This window comes from Mus caroli, unplaced genomic scaffold (genome assembly GCF_978045245.1).
Source record: "Mus caroli unplaced genomic scaffold, Mus_caroli_1 scaffold_1, whole genome shotgun sequence".
NCBI lineage: Eukaryota > Metazoa > Chordata > Mammalia > Rodentia > Muridae > Mus > Mus caroli.
The window spans coordinates 163,554,805-163,582,547 of NW_028227256.1; the positions used below are offsets into that span (position 1 = coordinate 163,554,805).

At 38.8% G+C, this 27,743-nt stretch overlaps 1 protein-coding gene across 12 annotated transcripts in view; it reads right to left on the bottom strand.

Moving 5' to 3' along the window:
• Positions 1-27,743, bottom strand: part of Pou2f1 (POU class 2 homeobox 1) — a 147,148-nt gene that overhangs the window by 29,720 nt on the left and 89,685 nt on the right. For all 12 annotated transcript variants that reach the window (XR_015048365.1, XR_003837230.2, XM_021167766.3 and 9 more), the window contains 10 exons: positions 27,441-27,494; positions 25,554-25,676; positions 22,184-22,372; positions 19,849-19,975; positions 17,632-17,726; positions 12,927-13,100; positions 8,382-8,523; positions 7,065-7,210; positions 5,536-5,715; positions 2,452-2,557 (listed from right to left, as the gene is read on the bottom strand). Coding sequence is in view for 10 of the 12 variants with exons in the window: in XM_021167766.3 (XP_021023425.1) it covers positions 2,452-2,557; positions 5,536-5,715; positions 7,065-7,210; positions 8,382-8,523; positions 12,927-13,100; positions 17,632-17,726; positions 19,849-19,975; positions 22,184-22,372; positions 25,554-25,676; positions 27,441-27,494 (1,336 nt within the window). In the remaining 2 variants the exon portion in view is untranslated. The remainder of the gene's footprint in view (positions 1-2,451; positions 2,558-5,535; positions 5,716-7,064; positions 7,211-8,381; positions 8,524-12,926; positions 13,101-17,631; positions 17,727-19,848; positions 19,976-22,183; positions 22,373-25,553; positions 25,677-27,440; positions 27,495-27,743) is intronic.

Genomic DNA, 27,743 nt, shown 5'->3' on the forward strand with positions numbered 1-27,743 from the left:
TCAAACATTAAAGGATTCAAGTTTTTTTCTGTTGTTGATTTCTGTAAACACAATACAGCAGGGCATGATGGCACATATCTTTAATCCCAGCACTCATGAGACAGAGGCAGGTGGATTTCTGTAATTTTAAGACCAATAGGATCTTCACAGCAAATCCAAGTCATCAGGGTTATATAGTAAGACCCTGTCTTAACAAAACATGACAAACAATAGGCTGGAGAGACGGTTCAGAGGTTAAAAGCACTGGCTGTTCTTCAAGAGGACTTGGGTTCAATTCCCAGCACCTACAGAGCAGCTCACAACTGTCTGACTCCAGTCCCAAGGGATCCAAGTCCCTCACAGAGACATATCTGTGGGCAAAATAGCAATGAACATAAAATAAAAATGAGTTAAAATAATGAACATACACTTTTAATCTTTAATTTAATGTCCCAGGTATACTTGAAAAGATTGTTTTTCAAGCCAGGTCAAGCTTGAAAAACAATCTTTGGTTGATACTGTTCAATGTCTTTGTATCTTTGACAACATTATTGATATAGTTCAAAGGTAGAGTATTGTGTCTTACTATTGTTGAACTATTTCTCTTTTTCTGCTCATTTTTCCTACCTGTATCTTGAGCTTCCATTGTTTGATAACTAATTCAAATTGCTATTGTCTTTCTGAGAAATACATTTGCATCATTATGAAACATTTTGGCAAAGTGGAGACAGAACCCTTTGGTTGAGCATGCTCCAAGGCATTTAAGAGCACCGAGTCTCCTGGAGGAGTGTATTTCTAGGTCCTCTAGAAATGTTTGCCAGGACCCTTCATGTGCCAAGCACAGGAGAAAACGAAGACAAACATGTCAATTATCAAGTATTTTATTATAAGACAATAGACTGAGAAAATATATTTCCTTGTTTCTGAAACCCCATTCCAAATGGCAGGAAAGACACAGAAAAATAATAGATGTCCAAGGGCAGACATTGGGTATAACCTGCCTCTGCCTCTCAAGTGCTGGGAGTAAAGGTGTCTGCCATGTCTGGCTCTTATTTATTAATTTTATAATGAGTGTATCAGGCAATAAGCTGCACATCAGAAAGAATATAGTATTTAGCTCTTTACAAGTACAAAGGATATCGGGAAAGATAGAATTATAAAAATAGATTTATAATATGAGTAAATGACAACCTTAACTTCCTGGAGAAGTTAAAATATTCCCAGGAAGAACAGATATACAATGTGGAGTGGCTTATCAATATCACACCAAGAACTATAAGACTAAGAACCGAGCACTACAGTGGTATTACTTACAATGGCCTGGATGGAGCTTGCCCATGTGTTGGGTGGGATGGCAATGGTCAAGCATAAACAATACTCAGTGCACTGACAAATCTGTATGTTTCTCTGAATGTAAAAAGCCACTATTCAAGTTTTGTGAAGAAAAAAAGTCACGTGAATAAAGTTTTTTTTTTTTTTTAAAAAAAACAAAAACAAAAACAAAACTTTATTTAATGTATGAGTGCTCTGCTGCATATACATCTGCAGGGCAGAAGAGGGCATCAGATCCCCTTATAGATGGTTGTGAGCCACCACATGGTTGCTGGGAATTGAACTTAGGACCTCTAGAAGAGCAGCTAGAGCTCTTAACTGCTGAGCCATCTCTCCAGCCCCAAAGATGTGTTTTAAAAGTTTGGTAACAGATTTAAAACTTTTTATATATATATTTTTTTAGCTGGGTTTGGGTGTTGTGACACACACCTTTAATCCTAGCACTCAGAAGGTAGAAGCAGATGGGATCTAAGTTCAAAGCTAGGCTGGTCTGCATAGTGAGTGGTCCACTCAGGAGGTCAGCCAGGGCTCAGTCTTAAGAAAAAAAAAAAAAAAAAAAAAGTGAATACTAACATGCCCAGCTCAAGGTCAGGTACACACACACACACGGGGGGGGGGGGGGAAGAGAGAGAGAGAGAGAGAGAGAGAGAGAGAGAGAGAGAGAGAGAGAGAGAGAGAGAGAGAGAGAGAGAAAACGAAGTGATGGAGTTGGGGCATATATGTTGCCATGTATGTAGTAAGGTCCATGTGGAGGCCTGAAATTGATATAAGTGTCCTCCTTGCTTATTCCCTGTTATCAAGGCAGGGTCTCTTACTGAATCTGGAACATGCCAATCTGGCTAGCCCAGTTTGTTCTGGGGAACCCCTTTCTCTGCTTCCCTAGCACTGGGGTTATGGATGCGCTACTAAGCCCACTTGGGTATAAATGTGTACTTTGTATATGAACTCTAGTCCTTATGATTATGTTCACGGAGCAACCTCCCTAGAGCCAGTCATACAGTAAACAAACAACAAACAAACAAACAAAACACCCCACAACCAACTCACATCTTAGGTAGTAGTACCTTCATGACCTAGCAGTTTTCCACAGAAACCTGACTGGCATTGTGCTTACTAGCTTGTAAGCTGGTTGCTGCTTACCTGTAAGAGAGAGATTAGTCACGGCAGCACTGGTTAAAGGGAGGACAGGGTTGACTGTGAGGGTAGTTGCCGTACTGCTTGTCACAAGGCTTGGAGTGGTTGCCACCTAGAGGTGAGACAAGAAAAAAAAATGCACATAGCATAATCAGAACTTGAATAGTTCTTAAATTTGAATAATGTTTAGTCAGACAGACTATAAATAAGCGAGAACAATACCTAAACATAAATATCACCTAAACAAGACAACTATCTGATAGCATTAGGGCTTATATTGTTTTTACTTTTGATTTGTGGGAGAATCTACCCACCTACCCATCCATCCATTTATTTATTGGTTTTTTAGAAACAGTGCTGCTCTGGGTAGCCCTGGATATCCTTGAGTTCAGAGATCTGCCTGCCTCTGCCTCCCAAGTGCTGGTGGTATTAAAGTTGTGTGCCACCACCAACTGGCTGACTTACACTCACTCTTATAGCTAGGTGTAGTGGTGCTAGCATTTAATCCTAACACCTGGGAGGCAAAGGCAGACAATCTGAACTTAAGGGCAGCCTGGTCTACAGAGCAAGTTCCAGGAAAGCCAGGGCTACACAGAGAAACTGTTTTGAAAACCAAACCAAACCAAACCAAAAGACAACCTTACGATGTACCTATGGCTGGTCTAGAACTCAAGTTTAACCAGGCTGGCCTCCAATACAAACATCCACCTGCTTCTTCCTCCTGAGACCTGAGATTAAAAGTGTGTACTGTTACTGGGGCCAGGGACCTGTGGCTAAACAGATCATAAGCCCAAGGCGAGAACTTAATATTAGTCTGCTAAATGGACATGTTAAACTAGCTCTAAAGATTTAACATTATAGATTAGTGCATCTCTCGACTTTCATCAGAGAAGCTCCTTTTTGAAGCGGTTAGCATAGGCTCACAACTGTTTATGGTGCAGAGAACAGGGGGCTAAGGAATGCTCAGCCCTAAGAGGGGACTCTCTGTCACACCCATTTTCCTCAGGTTTAGGAATCACTGCAGAAGAGGGGGAGGAACGGTTTTAAGAGCTAGGGAAGGTAGATGAACCATTTTTCTGATTCAGCAGGGCACACACATAGGAACTGACAGTGATTATGACAGCATGCATAACCCACACAAGCTCCAGCCAGTCAGAATCCCGGCATGAAGCGGGGAGGTAGTGTCCAAGCCCTAGCTGTGGAATTATTGGCAACTGGAACCTGCTGGGAGCAGGAGAGTCAGTTTTAAGTTGTGGCCATTGGTAAGTTAGTCACACTTTAGTGGATGGCCACACATGCAGGAATGTGGGCTTGATGGGTAAAGAATAAAAAAAGGACAAGTTGTGTGTGTGTGTGTGTGTGTGTACTTGGAGCTGCAGGAGTTGGAAAAGGGGGAAATACAACTAAAATATACTGATGTTCTCAAAGAACTAATAAAAAAGAGGGTATGTGCCCCAATACTTCCAAGCTCTAGTGAAAGAGATTTTAAAAACAATCTTGCATTTTTTGAACTATTGCAATAAATATTTTACAGTTTTATAAGACCCTGCCCTCTTTCTATGACAGCTAAGCCTGAATAACAAAACAATCACCTACACAGACTGTTATCTGATGACTATGATCTGTTACAACATAAATGTTATGATTAAAACATTCCCACTTAATAACCCATAACCTTCTAGTTTAAAAAAACCTTTGTGAAGGGGCTAGAGAGATGGCTCAGTGATTAAGAGCACTGAATATTCTTAACCAAAGGACCTGGGTTCAATTTCCAGCACCCACATGGCAGCTCACAATTGTCTGTAATTCTAGTATCAGGGGTTCTGACACCCTCACACAGACATACATGCGGCAGGTAGAATACTAATGTACATAAAATAAAATTAATTATTAAAAATAAACAACTTTGTAGAGCCAGGTATGGCACTACATGCCTCTAATTCCAGCACTTGGGAAGCAGAGGCCATGAGGTTTTTGTGAGTTCCAGACTAGTAGGGTGTACATAGTGAGTTTCAGATCAGCCAAGGATACACAGAGAAAACCTTTCTCAAAGAACTAAGTGGAAAGGGAAAGAGGTTGTAGCATGGAATAACATTAAAATAAAATAGAAGCAGAGCAACAAGAACAAAAGGAACATAAGTGCATTATTGGCCTTCTTTTGAAGCCTGTCTGGCAGCATGACAGTGATCTACAATCATTCTAAAAGGAAGAAAAGTTAAGTCCCATGACCACAGCATGTCTCTTCCATTTGGGAATAATGTTCAAATGCAAATGGCAGAAGTGACTAAATAAGGGTCTATATGAAGGCTGACCTACTGTCCAAGAGTGAAGATTTGAGATTGACTATTCATCCTTGAAAATTTACTGTCACTTAATCATGTAAGTTTACTAAAATGGGCTTCAGGACTGAACGGTAATAAAGGAACACATTTTTTTCAGGAGCAAATCTACCGCTATAGCTACAGTGGAACCTTATTAGCCACAGATGAAAATCCAGAAGAACACAAAAGACTTCAGATTGTTTACTTCCAGAAATAAAGGAAAGCAGTAAATTCTTCAGTGACAGATTTATAATTTTGAAAATATTTAAAGTAGACATTTTTATATATTTAACATGTATCACACACACACACACACACACACACACACACACACACACACACACACACACTTCCTTAAAAGTTGTAGTTTGAAACAGGATAATTGCAAAGGTATATATGTTTAAATCCAGTTGATGGACCGGTTGGGAAGGATTAGGAGGTGTGGCCTTGTTGGAGGAGGTGTGTCACTGGGGGTGGGCTTTGAGAATTCAAAAGCTTATTCCATTCCCAGAATTTTTGCCTACCACTTGAAGATCTAAATGTGAGCTCTCTGCTGTTCCTCTGCATCACTATCATGAACCCAGCCTCTGAAACCCTAAGCTGAAATGAAATGTGTTCTTTTCTAAGTTACTGTGATCATTCATGGTACGTTATCACAGCAATACAACAGTAACTAAGACAACTGTTAGGAAGTGAATTTACTTCCAGGACATTTGTAAGACTAAAAATGAGCCCTGGAAGTGTGTATCTCTTCCACATCCACTCTTACCAATGAGGCTGGGCTGGGGAAAATTGCTTTGATAGGTGAGCTGCTGGTCCCACCACTGCTGGGCGGGTTGATTCTTTTCTCCTTCTGGCGGCGGTTACAAAACCAAACACGAATCACCTCCTTTTCCATATTGAGCTGTTCAGCAATCAAGGTGATATCTTCCGAGGTAGGCTTTTGATTCTAAGAGAGGGAAAAAAAGCCCATCTTTTAAAATTTTAAAAATTTCATGTTATATATTCGCCATGCTGGAGATTGAATCCAGGGATAATCGCTCTACATTTGAATTAAATCCTAGCCTTAGAACACTTTGTTTAAGATTTATTTATTATATGTGTGTTTTGCCTGCATGTATGTACACTGACCCCAGAGGCTAGAAGACATAGTGTTCGATCTCCTGGACCTAGAACTACAAATGGTTCTGAGCCACTATGTGGGGTTTTAGGAATCAAACCTCCGTCTATGTAGACCAGGATGACCTCAAATTACAGAGATCTGCCTGCCTCTGCCTCCTCAGTACTGCAATTAAAGGCACATGCCACCATAACCAACTTTATGAAATAACTTTATGAACTTGTATACCCATAGGAAGAAGCCAGCTAGAAAAGGATGGTAGAATCTTTATGACCACATTAAGACTTTAGCAACAACTTCTACAAAAGTGTTTTAATACATACTACACTTATCTAAAATTTTATGAACAGACTAAGTGATCCTTACTGTAAAGGTCTATTTTTTTTTTAAAGACAGGGTCTTAGTGTGTTGCATTGGCTGTCCTGGGACTCTGTATGTAGACCAGGTTGGCCTCAAAATTACTAAGATCCAGCTACCTTTGCTTCCCAGGCACTGGGATTAGCTGTCTCTTGCCTGGCTAAAGTCTAGTAATCTGAAAGTTAACAAAGTAATACAACTTTATGGACTGCTAGGAATCCTGAGTTTTCAGTGCTTTATCCATACTGTCCAACTCGGACCTCACACTATGCTTCTGAGACAGGAATGGAGGGCAGTTTTATAGGTGCAGGAACATCTTGAAATCAAGAGACAAGATGTGCCTTTAATAAGAGGCAAAGACAAGAAAGACTCCTGATTCAATGTTTCCTTAAGTAGAAAGTTCATTTGTTTTAAAGCCAAATATCTGTTGAATGAATTTGAACTCCAGAATAGTATATTCGAGGTCTCTAGTGTTGTGTCCCCAAACTACCATTCTAGGCATAAAGATGCTAAAATTTACCCAGCCAAACCACCAGTGTTTCGTCTGAACAGGCATGGTTTCCTCTGGAGGCCTATGCTTATGAGATGGCTCTGTGTGAGGTATTCTTCTTCTATCTTTTCCAGTTTGCAAGATTAGCTCCCTCCCAAATGCTCACATGATTAGAACCATTGTCTCTCTTGAGTCCTGCAGCACTAAAGTGTAGTATTATCTGGTATCCTACTTTCTCCCTGTTAAAATGCCCACAGGTGGAGGAAGACAAGGCTATGCTTTAATATCTGCAGTCCCTAACAGTGTGGTACACATGAAAAGTAACGCCCACCTCCATGAAACTCTTCTCTAAGGCCACACGGATGTTGGTCTCTATGCTGGTGCGTTTTTTCCTCCTACGATTCAAGCCCTCAGCCCCCAATCCTGGAGAATTCAAAGCACTTGGGCTAGATGCTGTAGAATCAGATGAGAGGTTCTCTACAGAAATGAAGAAAACACAAACAGCTGAGCTTAAGGATTCATATCAGAATACATAAGAACAAGAAAACTGGTAAAATGTTTAGTGCTCAATGGTAACGTGAGATTCTTAATGTTAATCTCCATGGAAGCATTGCTCAGTACTGTTGACTTCCCACTGTCCTTACTGGCAACCTTTATCCCAGGGCAGTTAACTTTTGTCACCACTCATTTTTGGTTTGTTTCTGAGAATACAAAGGTTCTATTCCTCCACTTACACTTCCCTCAGTTCGGTACATTTGCTTTTTTATAAGCTGAGGATAAAAGGGAACAATGTTTCTTAAAATTCATTGGATTATTTAATGTTTAATTTAAAGATGGCTTTTCAGTTTCTAAGCACAAGAGTTGAGAGAGGGTACTTTGGAATTCTTTAAGCTTAGGAAACACTGAATAAGCCTGGGCATGTTTCAATGGCTTTCTTTCTACTGTTTGAAAACTAAGATGGAACAAACCAGTGGTTCTTGCCTGTGACTGCAAAAAAGATAACAGATGGCTAAACTTCCCCCAGTTACTGAATCAATATGCCAGGGGTGAGGGTGTGTCTAAGATCCTCTTTTCCAAAGGCCTAATTTCTATTTCTATCTACAAAGGAAAGTACATGGTTAGGCATCTTTGTGGTTCCTTTTAGCTCCTGAAGTCTGTGATTTTGTGGCTCAAAATTCAAAGTTTTAAAAAGGATGTCTCAAAGTTAAATAATTCAAGACCAGAAGTCTAATTTTGTATGAAATAGGTGGTCATTTTTAACAAAAGCAGAAATATTACCAGGAACAAATCCTATGGCAATCTAGTCAAGGAAGGAATAATCTGTCTGTTCTTCAAGATGTTCTACATACACACAGGCCTTCTAATCCTATCCTCAAAAAAAAAAAAAATCTATGTCCATCCTTAGACCTAGCTCAAAAACAATAAAAAAAATCCAAACTGCAATTATTGCTGATTATTTATACTGTAATTACTGGAATATTAAGATGTAATATCTGATTTACATGACCATAAATTATAAAAATTTTCATAGATTTAGTGGATCCAACACTTTGTAGTATCAGCAATACAGTGTGAACCCAGTTTGCAGACTAATCCCTCCTAGGAAACCCCAGGGACAATGAAGACATTTCCTACTATGTTCACTCACCTGCATCATTTAGCCACTTCTCTAAAAGGGGCTTTAACTTGCACATGTTCTTAAAACTGAGGTTCAAGGCTTCAAAGCGAGAGATGGTGGTTTGGCTGAAGTCATTTCCATATAATTTTCCCATAGCGAGCCCAACATCACCCTGAATAATATAGAACAGGAAAGGGAACGAGGAAAAGAGACTCATGTTATTAATGTTTCTAACTTCTATTTTGAAAGGCTACTTCAGTAAGTGCTACTCTAGACAGAAAACTGGCTGTCGTTCTATTTACTCCATTCTCCCACCAACTTCACCTACAAGTAGAGCCTAGGACCGTAGGGAGAGCTCAGCCGTCATACCAACATTTCTAAGTCTTCAAAGATAGTGCTGATACGCTAAAGCCCTTCCAGTAATACAAGCAACATAGATGTTCAGAGAGCCCAGCAATTTATTTATTATTGCACATTTATTTATTTATTTATTTATTTATTTATTTATTTATTTATTTAATGTGTATGAGAATCCAAGAGGGCCATGGTGCCTAAGTGGAGGTCCGAGGACAACTTGAGGGAGCTGGCTCTCTCCTCCTAACTGTAGGTAGATGCAGGTTCTGGGGATTGAGCCCCAAATCATCAGGCTTAGTGGCAAGTGCCCCTAAATCAAGGACTTCTGAACCAACCAAATTTCACATAAATTACGTTAAAATTTAGAATGCTGCCTCATTCTTTATAGTTTTTCTCTTAAGTATTTCTGGAAGCTGTGAAAAAAAAATCTATTTTCACCCTTAGTTTCGATTTCAAAGTTGATCACAAAACCAGGTATTCTAAAGGACCACATTTGTAGCCATTATAGAGGTAGAAATTCACAGTAGAGAGGTTTGACCCACTTAGTAAAACCTTCATGGACACTGGAAACTTGGTAACCTTACTGAAACAGAACAATGATCCTCTGAATATATTACAAAAGATGCCTTTCTCCACGAGCCTATCACCTTTGAAATGTACACAGTGCTTTTCTTCCAGCTGGATCACTTTTGTTCTAGTTTGAAAAAGATGTATCTTAATAGTTATTTTATAGATAACAGGAGGAACTCCTGGAGTTTAAATGGTTCACTTCAACTAGATTAGTAACAGGACAGAAAAGTATAGCATTTCTCCTTCGAAATTCCACAGAGCTAACTTTGTCTATCCTGAGAGTCAATTCTCAACAAACCTGGCAATGTTATTTTATTATTAATTATTTTTAGATTTTTAATTACTTCATGTATAAGAATGTTTTGCCTAGATGCATGTATAAACAATACATGTGTGTAATGTCCACAGAAGAGGGCATTGCATCCCTTGGAACTAGAGTTATAGATCCCTGTGGGTCAGCATAAAGAACCTGGGAACTGAACCCAGACCCTCTGCAAGAAGAGCAAGTGGTCATTTCTCTAGCTCCAATCTGTTGAGACCAGGATGCATTATGTAGCCCAGACTTGCTTTGAATTTGTCATCTTCCTGTCTCTATTTCCCAAGGGTCTGGACTCTAAGTTTGTGCCTACTATGCCCTGCTTTAGGAACACAATTTTGAGTTGGGATTATCTGAGTTTTTTTAATCCCACAGGTCCATCTTTTTGAGATTACATTGTCTATTATATGTGGGGTCGTGAAAAAGATGTATTTAAAAGTATGTGTAAGCATGGTTTTGCTCATTTTAATTTACTATTATGATGATATAGAGGGTCTTATGTAGCCCAGAATGGTCTCAATTTTGTTATGTAGTTGTTCCTGGTCTTGAACTTGTGAACCCCTGGCTTCTCAAGTGCTAAGAATCTAAGCATGTGCCAAGATGCCAACTATGAACAACTCTCACTAAGAAGTTTAAAATATAACAAATGTGGAACTACAAAATAAAATGAAATATACTAAATATTTAATCCCAAGACAAGAGAGATATACACTATGCCTCTCATTAGTTGCCACTCATGTGAAGACTTACATTTAAATTGCAGAAAAGCAAATGAATGATCTCTTTAACTAGGACTGATGTAGATTATTATGCTTTTATACAAATGTACCTAAAGCTATGGCTAGGCAGGCTCACTAACCTTCCTTTCTATCACCGTCACACACTGCCTCCCACACACCAGGGACTCCACTCAGGTTTTACAAACCACACATAATCATGGCACCATTTTATTCATTTAGACTATAGCTTTCTAGAAATCTGAATCCAAATAAAACATTTTTTGAGCATGTGATATTATGTGGCAATAAATGTTTACTGACATTGGAACTGCACAATTCATTAAAAATGTTTCACAAGTGAATTTAAAAAAAGATAGCTGATTTTTCCATCCCATACCAGCAGTAAGTACTTTGATCCATATAGGCAAGATTTACAAACCATTCCAGATCTCTCTGGCCATTTTGAAGACTATGTAGCAGTCATGCCAAGAACAAAACAAAATAAATCATAAAACAGAATAAGATGCTGGGATGAAGGTGTGATGTGTATGAGGGAGGTGGAAGAGAAGGGTGAAAAGTGGGGACAGGAGAAAAAGGGTGGGGAGGAGGGAGGAAGAGGAGGAAAGAGGAAGTGATTATCCATACTGGTAATATTTTGGATCAAATGCAAAAGAAAGGGAAAGGGAACCAATGTTTGGTTAAAAGGTGGACTTTGAAAGGCTAACACCTTTGACTTAGCATTTATGAAACCATTTACCAGAGAACTCCAGAGCGTAATGTGGTAATAGCCAACCAAAACCTAGCACTGTTAACGTGCTAGCCTTAAACTGTCTTCTTAGTCTATTAACTTATCTGTATCAATCTAGTTTATCTTTATTTTTATGTTTAAGACAAATCGTATTATTTCTTTCAAAATTACTAAAATATTTCTGTACTGTAATTAAAAATTTTATATTAATTTACTTTGTATGTGTATATATGCAGCTGCATCTATGTGTGGATGCACTACATAGGTTCTGGAGGATCAAGCTCAGATTATCAGGCTTGGTGGTAAGCATCAGCCCCTTAATTTGTTTCTTTATATCTGAAACTCCTCAAAAATATAACTGCAATTCATCTATAATTGTATCTATTGTAAATTTCTAATATGGAGTTTCTTTGAGCAAAAATAAATCCTCAGATATAAGGAATAAAATAAATTTAAGCCCCTAATGACATCCAGAATACAGCAGACAGTGATGGGACCTTGACTCTGATCTACAGAAAGTGCAGGAGGTGCACTGTGTACTTTCAACACAACCTAATTTGGAAACTCTGTGAGTACAAGCTTTTCTGGAAAGAAAACATCAGATTGGTTTTTTTTTTTTTTCCTGATTCTATAAATACACAACTCAATCCATACTTCAGTTTTTTCTCTTTCAGCTAATGATCTTTTGCCATTATAAGTTTAATTCCTTTCCTGCTTTCAAAGCATTATTTTTGACAGGCTAATCAGGGAGTACAGCCAGTGGCAGTGCTTAGAAAAAAAACCATGCTGTGCACCCAAATGCTTGCTTAAACCAGCAAGCATATTCATTTCACTTTTCAAGCCCTCTGGTAGCTGACATTAAAAGATTTGATTTTGATTAATTTACTTTAAAAAATCTTCAATAAATTCTTACTTGACTAATCTCAGTAGACTAAGAGAAAGGAGGGGAGCACACTCTCTTGCAAACAAACTTTAAGTCAGTCTTCAACAGACTCTGGGATTCAAATTTTCTCGACTTTCATCTGCAGTAGTTAGCTCTTCCACATGCTCTTTAACAGTCCGATCACCAACACAATCTACTAAAACACAGCTTACTGACAGATTTTCAGAGGCCTGTTTTGTGAAACATATTTGCCAAGTTTTTAACCTAATATTATATCACGAGTAAATGTATGAGCATAATGTAAGTGAATGCACAATATTCCAAAATTTTAAGTGCTAAATGACTAAGAAAATCAACTATAGGAGCTGGAGAGGTGGAGAGCACTGACTACTCTTCCAAAGGTTCTGAGTTCAATTCCCAGCAACCACATGGTGGCTCACAACCATCTGTAAAGGTATCTGATGCTCTCTTCTGGTGTGTCTGGAAACAGCTACAGTAGACTCATAAATAAAATAAATCTTAAAAAAAAAAAAGAAAAAGAAAAAGAAAATCAACTATAGCTAACCCCAAAGTCAATATGACCAAGAAACATTCTGTTCCTTACAAAGTATTTACAAAGCATCCATAGCTGGCCAAGAAAGGATATGTAAGACAAACATCGTGATGGCTACACTTGTTGACAGGCCTGGAAAGAGAGAATCTTAATTGAGTTGTCACCTGTCAGAATGGCTTGTGGGTTTGTCTGCGGGTATGTGAGTATTTCTTAATTGCTGATTGATGGTGGAGGGCCCAGGCTGTTAAGAATATTGGAACAAGCCAAGAAGCAGAGTTCTTCCATGCTTCCACTTCAGTGCCTTCCACCAAGTTCCTTCTTTGACTCCCTCAGCAAGAGGCTAGAACTTGTGAGCCGAATAAAGCCTGTTCGTTCACAAGTTGGTTTTAGTCAGTGTTTTATCACAGTAAAAGAAAGTGAACTTCATCCTACCTGAGTGAATCCAAGTTTGATTCGTCTTTGTTTGAAAGTCTTGGCAAACTGCTCAAGCTCCTCAAGGTCACTGGGCTCCTCCAAGCTGGGAGTGTCAATTCGCTTTGGTGTTGACTGGCTCTGTGGAAGTGTATGAATTGGGGCTGCTGCTATTGTGCGAGTTGGGGTGGTAGGCTGTTGGAGAAGGGACAGAAGAGCAGACACTTTAGTTTATAATGTAATGTGCTGGCGTCTTAAGAAAACAGACTCACATGAGCTCAAGCCAGACAAAGCTCTAGCATGGAGGAGAGAAGGTGGGTGTGAAGTCCACCCCTAGCTGAGGAGTTATGGGCATTTAATGCCAGGAAAGGAAAAATCCCCTTTCTTCTGGTATACTGGCCACATTCCAGGGGAGGCCCCTGGATCAGCCAATACAAGTTGGGCTCCATAAGATTTCTTAAAAAAACAAGCAAGGACGAGAGACAAAGAGCAAGAGACTAGGTGGGTGAGATCACAAGCTGGGTGCACTGGAGACATGACCTGGGGAGGGATCTGGGAGGATGATGAGGAAGATGATAAGAATACACCGTATGATAAATAAATGCATTTAGAAGAAGAATGTCTCAAGAAAACCAGGACAAAGAAATACCCGTTCCCCAACTACCGCCATTTTCTTTTTCTTAAAAGAGAAGTCCTTACTCTGTAGCCCAGATTAGTTCTTAATTCAGTATTCATCCCACTGCCTCAACTTTCACAGAACTTAGGATAAATAGGTGCCACCAACACCAGCAAAAAGTTAAGATAAATTCACAAAGTCTTTTTCTAGCAACTTAATAAACAGTGTCATGCTTCTAATAAACTATGCTGTGCTCCACTACACAATGCTGTTCCTGACACAAGAGTTTGCTTACCGGGGAGCAAGTGGTATATCATTTTGACATAATACTTTTCTTACTACTCAAAGCAAGAGACTTCCTATGCGTCACTTATTGCCTATATCTCCTTGTACCAGATTCAGATCACAATTATACACTAATAATATCTTTGTTGTCATCCTTATCATTTCTTCAAATATTATGGTATATAAACTATTTTCTTATCATAGTAGTACAAATAATTTTTTTCAACCAGTCTTTAAACATTTTTCAGTGTATATAAACTTTAAACTATATTTTTATGAATTTCCCCCCATTTCTATTATATCTTTGTGAAAGAAAGTTTAGTTATTTCTTAGTGATTAAATTCCTTCTGGTAAAAAGGGAAAAGTTCTTCCTGATGATACCTTATTCTCTGCATTTTAACTTTAAATCTATCTAAAGTTTATCTTGAAACCTTTTTTAAACACCCCACCACACTATTCCTTGTACTAAAGACTGAGCCCAGGGCTGTCCTTTCTTGTTTAAAATTTTACTTTATGTATGTCCATAAAATGCATGTCTGTGCACCATGCGTGTGCAGTGCCTGCAGAGTCCAGAAAAGGGTATTGGATCTCCTGGAACTGAAGTTAGAGACAAGTTATATTAGAAAACAAACCCAGGTCCTTTACAAGGCAGTCAGAAGTCTTAACCACTGAGCCATTCCTCCAGCCCCCCTTCTTTTTTTAAAAAGAAAATTCTAAATTTTCTTATTATTCCAACACCAGGCTGCTCTGTAGTGGTACTCACACACACTGAGTAGGCCTTCTTTCTGGATGCTCACTAATACTGAATCCTAATTACTCAGGTGAACCCTTCCTTCTATCAACAGCAGCCCAGGTGACAGACTACGAACCAGGATTTTCTTCTTGTAATTTAGATAGGCCTTCGATTACCTGACCTTTATCTCATTAATAAGGCTTGCACCTAGGGAACTAACTGACCCAGAAAAGTACATAATAGGCGTGACATAATAATTGGGGCAAATTCTTCTGCTATCCTGCTTCAATAAAGACAATAAAGCATGTCTCTATGACATCCTGACATTGAGCAATTTTAACTTCAGCTTTTGGAGGAGCTACACAGGGTACCAACTATATTAGAATCCTGTGTTGCTGAAAACTTACCAAAGTGACCATGGCTGATAGGTGGAGGTCAGTTTCAACTATCAATCTGTTACTTCATCTTCAGCTTCAAGTGGACTCTTTGTCAAATAATAATGGACTAAAAATAGCCTGGGTACCTTTAGACAGCTGGTATCTTACTCTAAAATACCCGTCTGAGCTGGGACAGAGCAAATGGTAGTATAGCATTTAATTAGCAGGAGTAAGGATGAAGTCCTCCATGTGCATAGCACGTAGGCCAGAAAGAGGTCTGTGGTATATATATATCAAAACACCAATTTTATTTATTTTACAGTCAGCATATTACAAAAACTAAACTTAAAACTGCAGTATAGTTTGATGCTTTTGCAACTGTATATAGTTATGAAATTACTAACACAAATAGTGTATCTTTACTAATCCTTCCCGAATTTCTTCTGAACCCTTTGCCACTTCACTTCTTCCTCCTTGTCCTGTCCTCCTCCTCTTCATCATCAATCCTTACTTCCTGACAAGCACTAATAGGATTTCTATGTCTATAGTTCTGTCCTTTCTGGAATGTTATGCAAACTGAAATCATTTGATACTCAGTCTTTTAAGCCCAGCTTCTGTCACTAAGTGTGAGGCTTTTGAAAGTCATTCATGTCACTGCAGGTATCAGAAGGACATGACTTCTTACTGCAGAGTAAGTCTGTCATATGACTATTCAGAAATTTATGTAACTTACTATCTGATAGTTTGCAGTGATAATTAATCTTTTATAAGCATTCATAGACTTATCTTTGTGCTTTCCTTTTAAAGAGCAAAACTACTGAGCTGTACGGTGCAGTTATATTTAATTTCTAAGTCAATGTCAAATTAATTTACAAAGTGTGAGTACCTTTTTGCAACTTTTTGCTACTAGTAATTTCTGAGAAATCTGCTGCTTTATGGTCTTATCAATACTTGTATCAGATGCTGCTTCATATCTGCACCCACTCTAGTCAACGGACACTGGTATTTCCTACTAACTAATGTCCCGAGCATGATTTCACTGGCTTACTGGGTATTAACATATCTCCACTGGCAATCAAGTTTTCTTGCCTCTCATTAGCTTATCTGGTTGTCTCACGGCTGAGCTGTATTGCGCTTTATTCTAGTTACAATTCTCTTACCCTGGCAGGAGAGATAGCTCAGTGACTGAGTGTATTCTGCTAGTGGAGAGCACCCACCAAGCCATTCAAAATGTTCTTCTGGTTTCCCAGAGTACCTGCACAAATATTGCCCTTCCCCACATCAATTAAATCTTAAAACAAAATCATTTATCAATTTAAAAGAAAAAAAAAAAAAAGGACTGTTTTCTTCTTAACTGTGGCTTTTCTTCCTATTAAGATGAGCTTTTAATTTTCCTGAAATTCCTTGTTTTTTTGATAGTTAAGGCTTCTTGTGTCCTGTTTAAGAAGCCCAGTGGCATATGCATTTCTTTCTGGATGCTTAGGTTTATGACTCACTTCAAATTAATCTTTGTGTAAAGGGTGAAATAAGGGTGTTCTGCATCCCCTTTGCTAATGAATAGTCAATTGTTAGTTATCAGTTAGTTAAAAAGATTTTTCCCATTGGCATCCTTTGGTCCCTTTGAAAAATTAGCTGGCTATTTACATTTCTGTCTATTGGATTCTATCTTATCCCATTGGCCAACACTTCTCTATATGACAATACCACATATTCATTATTATAGTTTGGTAATAATTCTTGCCATTAGCTGGTCCTTCTAGTTTTCTACCTATACTATCTTCTTTGGTTACAGGGGCCTAGACGGAGGGCTCAGTGGCAAAGGGCAAGTAAATAGTTACTGAAGCTGTCAATCAAAGCAGACCTTCTGTATTTTCAGCCTAAGAAATGTAGTAATATATTAAGAATTAAGTTTTAATTACTACCCTTTCTTTTCATGTTTGTGCGTATATACATGTGCATGCAGAGAATTCACCTGCCTTGATTACTCTCTTCCCAGAGCCTGCCAATAGGCTAGGAGATCCTGTAATTAAAAGTACAGATGAGCTGACATGTCCACCCAGGTATTTAAACGGGTTCTTAGGATATAAATTCTGGTCCTAATGCTTGCTTGGCAAGAACCACTAAGCCATTCATTTCTTCATCCCCAACTTCTTTCTATTTACAAAGTGTCAAAAGCAAGTGAGGACTCAAGGTCAGCCAGTAAGGATGACCAGATTGAAAACCAGAGCTGCAAACTGATGTGCATAGTCACAATTATCACTCCATAAGAACACAAATATGCAACTTAAAATTCCAGATGCCTAAGAATTGTGCTTTCTGTGGATTATGACTGTTATGTCTTCTAGAGGAAATGACACAACACCACATTTAAGTACTGAGGTGACACAGAAATCCAAGCTCCTGTACTGTTTTAGCAAGGGCAAAGGATCAATGGCAGGTTTTAACTCATTTTCTAGGTCTTCCATTTCAGTGTTCCTATCTATCAGCATCAGAGAGCTATAATTCATCCCCACTTATTACTAACATGGGTTTTTTTTTTAACTTAAAAAGAATTATGAAAAATTTCAGTTTCCATCAATTTGGCAATGCTGTGTTTTGAAGCTAATAAGCCCAACATTGGGTTTTGGGTCAGTTTTTGAACACTGGAGATTGTTATTGCTGGGGTGTTTTTGTATCATTTTTCAATTAGCAAAACAACTGAGTAAGAACACGGACCTGGGACGTGAGGGTGATGCTTGGCTGTGGCTGTAGGAGGTTGGCTTGGCTTTGCTGAGGTAGTTGCGTTAAAAGATTTTGCGCTTGCAGGAGACCTGTGAAAATCAAACATTTCAGGGGGATAAAAAAAGAATATAAACAGTTCCCAACCAATTTCCTAGTAGTTTTGTTTGTCTTCAGAATTGTCTAGTTTCTTTTCCTAAAAATCAGTATTGTTAATTGTGTTAAATACAACATGGCATGAAAATCCATAACATTAAATCAAAGTTTGCGTGTCTTTAGTATAATCTGAATAAACTCTTTGAAAGGCCCTTATTTTCCAAGGAGAGGAAGAATGTGAGGAACTACTTGAAATCAAAGCATCTGGAAATTTCAAGATGAGTTCAACTTCTTAACCCAGAACTCACTGAAATCCTCTCAGACAGTGCTTCTCAGCCTTCCCAAAGCTGTGAACCCAGCCATAAAATGATTTTGTTGCTACCTCATAACTGTAATTTTGCTTCTGTTATGAGCTGTAATGCTGGGCAGTGGTGGCGCACGCCTTTAATCCCAGCACTTGGGAGGCAGAGGCAGGCGGATTTCTGAGTTCGAGGCCAGCCTGGTCTACAAAGTGAGTTCCAGGACAGCCAGGGCTACACAGAGAAACCCTGTCTCAAACACACACACCCCCAAAAACAAGAAAAAAAAAAAAGAGCTGTAATGTAAATATCTGATATACAGGATATCTAATGTGTGAACCCTGTGAAAAGGTCGTTTGATACCCAAAGGGGCCATGACTCACAGGTTGAGAACTGCTGCTTTAATGAATCTGGGAATAAGAGAATCCATTTCTGAAAGAAGCAGGCAATCCTCTAAGTGGGAGATGCTATTTTCAAGTTTTTAGGACATGTCTCTTCATTGATGAAAGCTGAAATGTTAGTAACTCTCCGCACTGGACAATCCTGGTTTAAAAGTTTTCAATAAGTAAAATGGATGTAAAGGCAAACACCTACAGTCCCAGCTGGCCTGAGGCAGGCATGAGGGTTACTCGAGCCCCAAAGTTAGAGGTCAGGCTGGACAACACAGTGAGACTTTGTCTTGAGCCCCTGGAAGCATCTGTAGTATGTACTCAGTTGATGTTTGAACTCTATAGGGTTTTGCTATTGTCTAGTTTGTTTTTTTTCAATGTTATAAAAACAGGGGCAACCAGAATATATTTGCATTGAAGAACTTAATCTATGTACTTAGTTTCAAATGTTGTTGAAACACTGCATATGAGCTTGTGACAAGACAAAACAATTTATTGGTTCTGATCCACAAACCAAAACAGTATTATCTTCAGACTCTATGTATCCCTGCTATTTCAAAGTGCTGGGTTTACTAAAGCTTGCTCATTATCATGAATACATCTTTTTATGACCTACCAACACTTTTAGTTTCCTAAAAACTTAACCACCTAGACACCCAGTCCTTACCATTGACCAAACGTAACTGGCCACCAAGTCCTTTCTTATATTATTTTGTTTATTTTGAGATAGGCTTTCACTATATAAATCAAGCTGGCCTTAAGCTCAGAGATCCTCCTGCCTCTGATTAACTCCCAAATGCTAGGATTAAAGGCCAGTTCTACCATGCCTTGCCCAAGTCTTGTCTATCTGCGGTATCATCTTCTCTCTCCTGCTCTCGTAATCATAGCTCAGCTTCGATCCATCTCAACACGACCTTGCAAAACTCTGCTGACAAGTATTACTAAACCTACTCTTGACTATTCTAACCTCCCCAAGTTTCAGTGTAAACAAGCTTTCTTAATACAAATGGCTAATGACACTTTTTTACTTTAGTGTTTTGTTTTTAAATATCCCACAGAAAACATTGGAAGATATCAGACATTCAAATGCATCTTCACAAAGAACTAGTTAAAATTTTGGGATGGGACTCAGAAAACTACTTTTCTCATTTATCCAGTGATTTGCAAATAAACCGAGCCTTGGAAACAATTAAGTTGCATGATTTCAGGTTAAAGTCCTGGAAATTTCCTTTAGTAAGCTAGCCTTTACTGGTTTTTCAGGTCTTTTATTCTTATATGTAACCTATGTTCCTGATTTAAGGCACTGTTATAGTTCTCATCAATACTGGTAGTTTGAAACCACACTCAATGAAAGCACTGCTCAATGGACACTGTTAGGTCAAAGTGCACAGCCCTGTTGCACCACCGAGGAGCTTTAGAGTGACGCTTACCCTGCTGGCCCTGGGGGGTCTGTGAGATGATAAACTGTGCTGGTTGCAGGTTGGTGGTTGGGTGCACCAACACAAACTGTTGCAAGTTGAGATTTTGCTGCTGAAGCTGTTGCAATTGTTGAAGATCCTAAAGGCTCAGAAGCAAAACACAGATTAGAGAGAGATCCTGAAATGAAAGCTGGATTAGTCGTAAGGTTCCTAGGCAAAGACTTGTGTCATATCAAATAACAATGAGACAATACTCAGCTTTTTTTAAGGCCCAACAGTGTGGCTTCCAAGACTGTCAGTGTGTGAGAAATCCTCAGGCCTCAGGCCAGAGAAGGCTCAGCAGGTAGAAGTGCTTGCTGTGAAAGATTGAAGACCTGAGTGTGATCCTCAGAACCCACGGTGGAAGGAGAGAACTGACTCCTGAGAATTGTTTTGATTCACACACACAAACAGCAATTATCAAAAACAAAACTGAAAAAACTTAGGGCCTCTGCAAGAAGTTATTTTTGAGGTTATGATGTATATTATATAGAATCATGATTATGTTAAGCCCAATTTTCAATGGTTACCTAAAAGACTTTCAGAATAAATGAATACAGAATAAATCTTCTGGGGGAGGTGGTTTTCAATTTTAAAAACTAGTTTTATTGTTACTAGTGTGTGAGGAGGTTTGTGTAAGCCACACATACATGTGGAAATGAGAAGACAAGTCTGAAGTTAACTCTCTACTCCCACCTCCCACCACTGAGAGAGGTAATCTTGGATGGCCACCTGCCCGCCTCTGGAATCAACTAAAATGCAAGCATCTGTGCATGCCTCTGAGAGCTCTTCTTGATCGGCTCATCTGAGCTGGGAAGACCCATGCTAAATCTGGCCTGCGCCTTCTGCTGGTAGCCCACATAAAGGAACAGGGAAGAAGGACCCTTTTGCTTCTTGTCTCTGTGCTCTTTCCCTCTGGTTATATTCATCTATCCTGTTGCTGAGGAATTCCTCTGCTGGTAATAGAAGAGTTCAAGATGGAATAAAGACTAGCTAAGACATCCAGCTGCATGAACTGAGAGACCACCATCATTGGACTAGCCGGACCACAGCCTGTAAACTATTCTAATAAATGCTAATAAATTAATATGCACTCATTCTATAAGTTCTGTTCATTTAGCTCTGATCTAAACAGAGACTAAATGTTCCTTAAAAATTAAGTGAGAAAAAGGGATTTGTATATTTGACCCATTTTTTAAATTTTGTTTTTGTTTGTTTATTTTTTCAAGACAGGGTTTGTCTGTGTAGCCCTGGCTGTCCTCAAACTCAGAAATCCGCCTGCCTCTGCTTCCCAAGTGCTGGGATTAAAGGTGTGCGCCACCACACCTGGCTTCCATTTTTTTTCTAAAGTAAAAATTGAGTGATATAACAAAATTTCCATCAATAAAATAAAAGATTTGATTCCTGAAATTTGACACCAGCTTATCCAATTCAATTTAGGAATCAATGTTATTTTAAAAATTCACATAAAAGTCAGATATAACAAAACAATACAGCTTTATATTGGCTCTAGTATTTTACATTTTTCAATGCCTTCATATAAATGATTCTATTTATATTAATTTCAGATAAAGCCTCAAAGTTTAGGCACTAACATAATTTATTTGATGAAGAAAATGGCCCAAATCAAAACACTATCTTGATACAGACGTCCACACAGTAATAAAAATCAGTCTGACTCTATTTCAAGTATCTAGTCAAACTGTTACAACTTAAGCACTTCCCCCTCCTCTGGGGACAGAAGGAGAACGTTACTTTTAACACTTCTTATGTTACATCTAACTTCTCATGCTCCCTTTCCTTCCCTTGAGAGAAAGGAGTTCACATATTTTTTTCTTTTGTTATTATTCTTTATGACTCTAAGTAATTTTTAAATTCCCTTTGGATATTTTATTTGAAAATGTAAAAACTGAAACCCTGTAACATTTTAATGCAGTTCTCCATGGCCCTAGTCACTGCACAGCAGAAAGATGACTTGCTGTCTTTTTTACAGGTGGCAACACTTACTATAGAGCACATGGAAGAATTCTTGCCTGCTATAATTAGCGAATTAAGATGAATACTGAAACCCCTTGCCTCAGAAATATGTCAGCTACTTACTCAAGAATTTCATTTAACATAAACATTCACTTATTCAAATAACCAGCTAGTTTATAAAAAGGGAAGAAGCGATAATGCCTCCTTGAACCAGAGTTCCTTGGGTGTTTACAGACCCACAGCATCAACCAGAAGGCTAACAATATGGAAGAGAATTTCCCGTTTTATTGGCTGTTTGCTGTCCCAGTAACCTTGCTCTTCCCTTCCTCACCTGTGCAATCTGTATAGGTTGAGACAGGGGGATCTGCGTCATGGGTGTGGCGGCGGAGGCTGAGATGGTGGCCCCAGCAGCACTGTGCTGTTGGCTGGCGGAGTGTTGCTGCACTGCAGCAGCCAGGAGCTGGGCCTGGGCCTGTGCCTGCTGTAGCAGTAACTGTTGCTGGGCTGGGGTCAATGTGAGCTAGAGTAAGAACAAAGAAGGGAAAGATTGAGTGCCTTTAAATAGGTAACTCAAGTGGGATTAGGTCCCCACTACTGGTCAATATGCAGCTAACCTGTCCACCAATGAACAAACTACCTGTTCTATCACAGCATTTAACTTAAAGTAGTCTGCACTTCAGACTTGAACAATCATTTAGACAAGGAATTAAAACCTGCACATAAGAAAACAAAGGACTGATGCTGACAGGATATGCAAAGACATTTATATCCAACAGCAAGTGATGAATGAGGAACAAAAGGATACTGGCTAGGTGCAGGAAGAGAACTGATAAGGCCCAGCTGCTTGAATCCCCATCATATTTCACTATTTCCATCACATCTTCACATATAACTAAAAATCAGGAGCCACACTTGTTTCCTTTACAAATCTTCCTCCAGGGCCCTCCCTTACCCACTCTCCTGCCCTTGAAAAGCATCGGTTTGCAAGTTTACATTTTTTTCCAACTTATTATCTCTAGGAAACAGGTGGTAAGAGCCACCCTCTTAAATGCAAATGAATCTAAACAGCCAGGATTAACAGTCTTCAAGGTACAAGAACCTGGAATTCCAAGTGCCCATCCCTCTATCCATCCCTCTATCTATCTATCCCTCTATCTATCCATCCATCTATCTATCCCTCTATCCATCCATCCATCTATCTATCCATCCATCTATCCCTCTATCCATCCCTCTACCCATCCCTCTATCTATCCATCCATCTATCCCTCTATCTATCCATCTATCTATCCATCTATCTATCCATCTATCTATCCATCTATCTATCCCTCTATCCATCCATCTATCTATCCCTCTATCCATCCATCTATCCATCCATCTATCTATCCCTCTATCCATCCATCTATCCATCCCTCTATCTATCCATCTATCTATCCCTCTATCTATCCATCTATCTATCCATCCATCTATCTATCCCTCTATCTATCCATCTATCTATCTATCCATCTATCTATCCCTCTATCCATCCATCTATCTATCCCTCTATCTATCCCTCTATCCATCCATCTATCCATCCATCTATCTATCCCTCTATCCATCCATCTATCCATCCATCTATCCATCCATCTATCCCTCTATCTATCCCTCTATCCATCCATCTATCTATCCATCTATCTATCCCTCTATCCATCCATCTATCTATCCCTCTATCCATCCCTCTATCCATCCCTCTATCCATCCCTCTATCTATCCATCTATCTATCCATCTATCCATCCATCTATCCATCCCTCTATCCATCCATCTATCTATCCATCTATCCATCCATTTATCTATCCCTCTATCCATCCATCTATCTATCCCTCTATCCATCCCTCTATCCATCCATCTATCCATCCCTCTATCCATCCCTCTATCCATCCATCTATCCATCCCTCTATCCATCCATCTATCCATCCATCTATCTATCCCTCTATCCATCCATCTATCCATCCATCTATCCATCCATCTATCTATCCCTCTATCTATCCATCTATCTATCCATCCATCTATCTATCCCTCTATCTATCCATCTATCTATCTATCCATCTATCTATCCCTCTATCCATCCATCTATCCATCCATCTATCCATCTATCTATCCCTCTATCCATCCATCTATCTATCCCTCTATCCATCCATCTATCCATCCATCTATCTATCCCTCTATCCATCCATCTATCCCTCTATCCATCCATCTATCTATCCATCTCTCCATCCATCTATCCATCCATCTATCTATCCCTCTATCCATCCATCTATCCATCCATCTATCTATCCCTCTATCCATCCATCTATCCATCCCTCTATCCATCCATCTATCTATCCCTCTATCCATCCATCTATCCATCCATCTATCTATCCATCTATCCATCCATCTATCTATCCCTCTATCCATCCATCTATCCATCCATCTATCTATCCATCTATCTATCCCTCTATCCATCCATCTATCCATCCATCTATCTATCCATCTATCTATCCATCTATCTATCCCTCTATCCATCTTAGACACTAATCACCAAAACCCAAACCCTAACAATAAAGCAAGAATGTATTTAGAACAAACATAAACTTCCGTAACACATCATTTCAAATATGCATACATCAAAGAAGTAAGTGTGCTGGGCCTTTCTTTTGGTGACATGTTCTGATCAAACAGGAAAGGACCATGTTATATATCTAGTCTCATGAACAATCATTTAGCATCACAGCCTGCCCTCTAAACTAACAGGGTCTAATGTAACCAATCAATTTTATTAGAAACACACGAACCTGAGCAAAACTATTCAAAAATTCACTACTCTTTAAAATGTGTGTATGTATATTTATATTTTTAAATAAGTACATATATCAATAATCTCTAGTGATGAAATACTGCAAATAAGTGTGCATCAGCTCTTAGAAGAACCATCTACAGCTCAGCCACGCCAGCTGAAATTAACTATAGAAAGCTCTGAAGGTTGATGCGCTGGGACCTGATTAGCTCCTTTCTTAGCTCTCTTCCTTATTCTCGTCACATATGCTTTCAACACTCAAAAAACATCCCAAATAATAGAACAGAAATCGCTAAACACGTAAAAGCTTAACAGTCACGGAGGACAATCTGTTACAAGTCGAAATAACTACCATTTACTGAAGGCTACATGCCAAGCACTGTTTTAAGAGCTTTACATAAATTACAATGGTACTTAAAAGAGATATTATTAATACCGCCACTTAGAAAAGGGGAAAGTGAGGTATGGAGAGATAAAGTAACTCATCCTGAGTGATTAGTGATTACACAGACAGGATATTCTATTTCAGGGTAGTTCAAAACATGTTTCTTTATGAATCCACTCTTTAATTGTCCTGCCACAACACAACTCGAATTTCACCCTGCATATGGCAACAACTCCCTTGCACAATGAAGGAACACTATTTTTTAATGTGGGTTAAGAAGTTAGTAGTTTATTTTGAATGCCTGCAGCTGTAACAAAAAGACATCTTGTAGAGAATGGCAAAAGTAACTCCTCTTCCAGAGGAGCACTCCACATCTAGCCGTCAGCTCCTTATGGACAGTAAGTAGTGCATGCTAGGGCCGGATGTGGTGAACCATTTTAATGAGATGCAACCAGTGGCTGTTCAGACATGGGAAGTTCATTACAACATTCTCAAGGAAAACTTACCCCAGTTATCTGTCCCCCAGCCAGCATTAGCTGGGTCTGGGGAATGGCTGACTGCACTGAAGGCGGCTGGGAAGAAGGCTGGCTCGACTGCTGTGAATCTTCCGACTCTTCACTAGATTTAGACTGAAATGGAGTTGGGTAGGAAATGAAATAAAATATCTCAAATAGGTGATTAAAAGAAAAGTACTTCTAACTCTGTTATTAAAAAATTATTTAAATACGTGCTATTCAATTTTGAGTTTGGGGTTCTCTCTTTTTCCTTTCTCTCTCCTATGTCTTTTTGTTTGTCTACTGAAGCACTCTTAAATTTTTATTCTAACCTCAGAAAAGTTGCAATTATAAATTTTTAAAAGAAAAACTAAATTGGTCCTTCACATATTAACCAAACCTTTCATAACCTCAAAATCCCTAGGTTCAGGTAATAAAGAATAAAAGAAAGGGTGCATTTTCAATTCATTTCTATTATTAGACCCTTCAAACTAACACTTTGAATAATATACTTTGTGGCAAGTCTCAACCCTTTTTATATACCATCTTACAATTCAATTACTTGACCCACAGAACTTTTAAATTTTATTTTAAAGAACTCTGAGTGCAACATTTCCCACCAAGTAATGTACAAGATTGAAAGAAAATAATACAACCACAGTGGTGATGCATTCTTTTAATCTCAGCACTGGGAAGGCCCAGGCAGAGACAGCTAATCACTCGAGTTCAAGGCCAGCCTGGTCTACAGAGTTTTTGAGTTCCAGGACAGTCAGGGCTAAAGAAATCCTTTCTCAAAAAACAAGCAAACAAACAAAACAAAATAAAACAATACAGTCAAGAAATATAGGTCTTAAAGGGCTAGAAAGAAATTTTTTTATGGTAATTAAAACTGGTTATGCAGAGTATCAAAATTCTGCATAGATTTGCATATTTTTCACCACCTGTTTGGGGAACTACAGCAAAGCTAATTAACATAAAAGCTCTGATTAATTCTGCCAGTCACTGAAAGATAATTACAGTGCAGGACTGTAAACATTCTGCACTGGAGATATAGCCTGTTTGCCAACATCTCTCTAAGGGATGTTAAGTTTACCATGGCAACCAAGGCAATCTTCTGCCTCCTCTCTCTCAGAAAGGACGACCACATTGTCTCTTTTCCTCTCCTTGTTTCCATGTGTTACTAGGTCCATATTCCACAAGATTTCAGAGAATGTTCAACCCCAAATCTTTAATCATCAGCATCACTGAGATCAGTCTTCTAGAATACTGTGTTTCCTTCTGGACAGTTAGTTTCCCAAACACTACAAGGAAAAGCTGACTGAAGCATAAGTTATGGAGTTGTGCAAAGTACCCTGACGTGAGAACTGAATTGGAGTCCTCTGTAAGATCAATCAATGTATACTGCTCTTAACCACTGGGTGATGACTCCAGTGCCCTTTAACTTGACTTCTGTTTAGAGCAGGGAAGATGCTATCGGTGTCTTTATTTAAATACAGGTACACAAAGCTGAGCTCCAGCAGGCTGTAACTTGCCAAAGGTTATTGAGACTTGAACTCAAGCTCCCTGATTCTCTAGCCAGTGTTTCCTGAATAATGACACACAGTCTGGGAAAGCAGAATAATACTCGAGAAACTGTTTCATTTTGGGTTTAGTGTGTGTTCCAGAACCTCATTCTCAACTTCTTTGCTTGTCCACCTTTGGCTCACACATATAGCAGATTAAACTGATTTCCATTAATAACTATTACCACCTGGATTTAGCAAGAAAAATTATAAAAACAATAAAATTAATAAAAAGTAACAATCACAAGTAGTTTCTTTTCTAAATTATGTGCTCATTACAGGAAATTTTGGAAAAATAAATAGAAAATACGACCTATTTGCTCATATTCCAACTTACCTGTACATTTAAAGACTGAGCAGCAGCCTGTAAACTTGTCCCAGCTAACTGGACCTAAGAGGAAAGTAGTTAATAATGGACCTAATAAACTAAAGTATTCTCATTTATCACTAGAGGTGGTATCAAGAAATACTTTAGATACTAAGATATACCACCAACTTAGAATTAAACATTGAAAGATATTATTTTATGGGGTTAAAACTTTACATACAAGCTCATAATTCCCCTCCAACTGAAAACCGCAGGAACTGCTTTTGAATTAGTACCATCCCTAAACGCGCACCATCAATCAGCATGCCATTT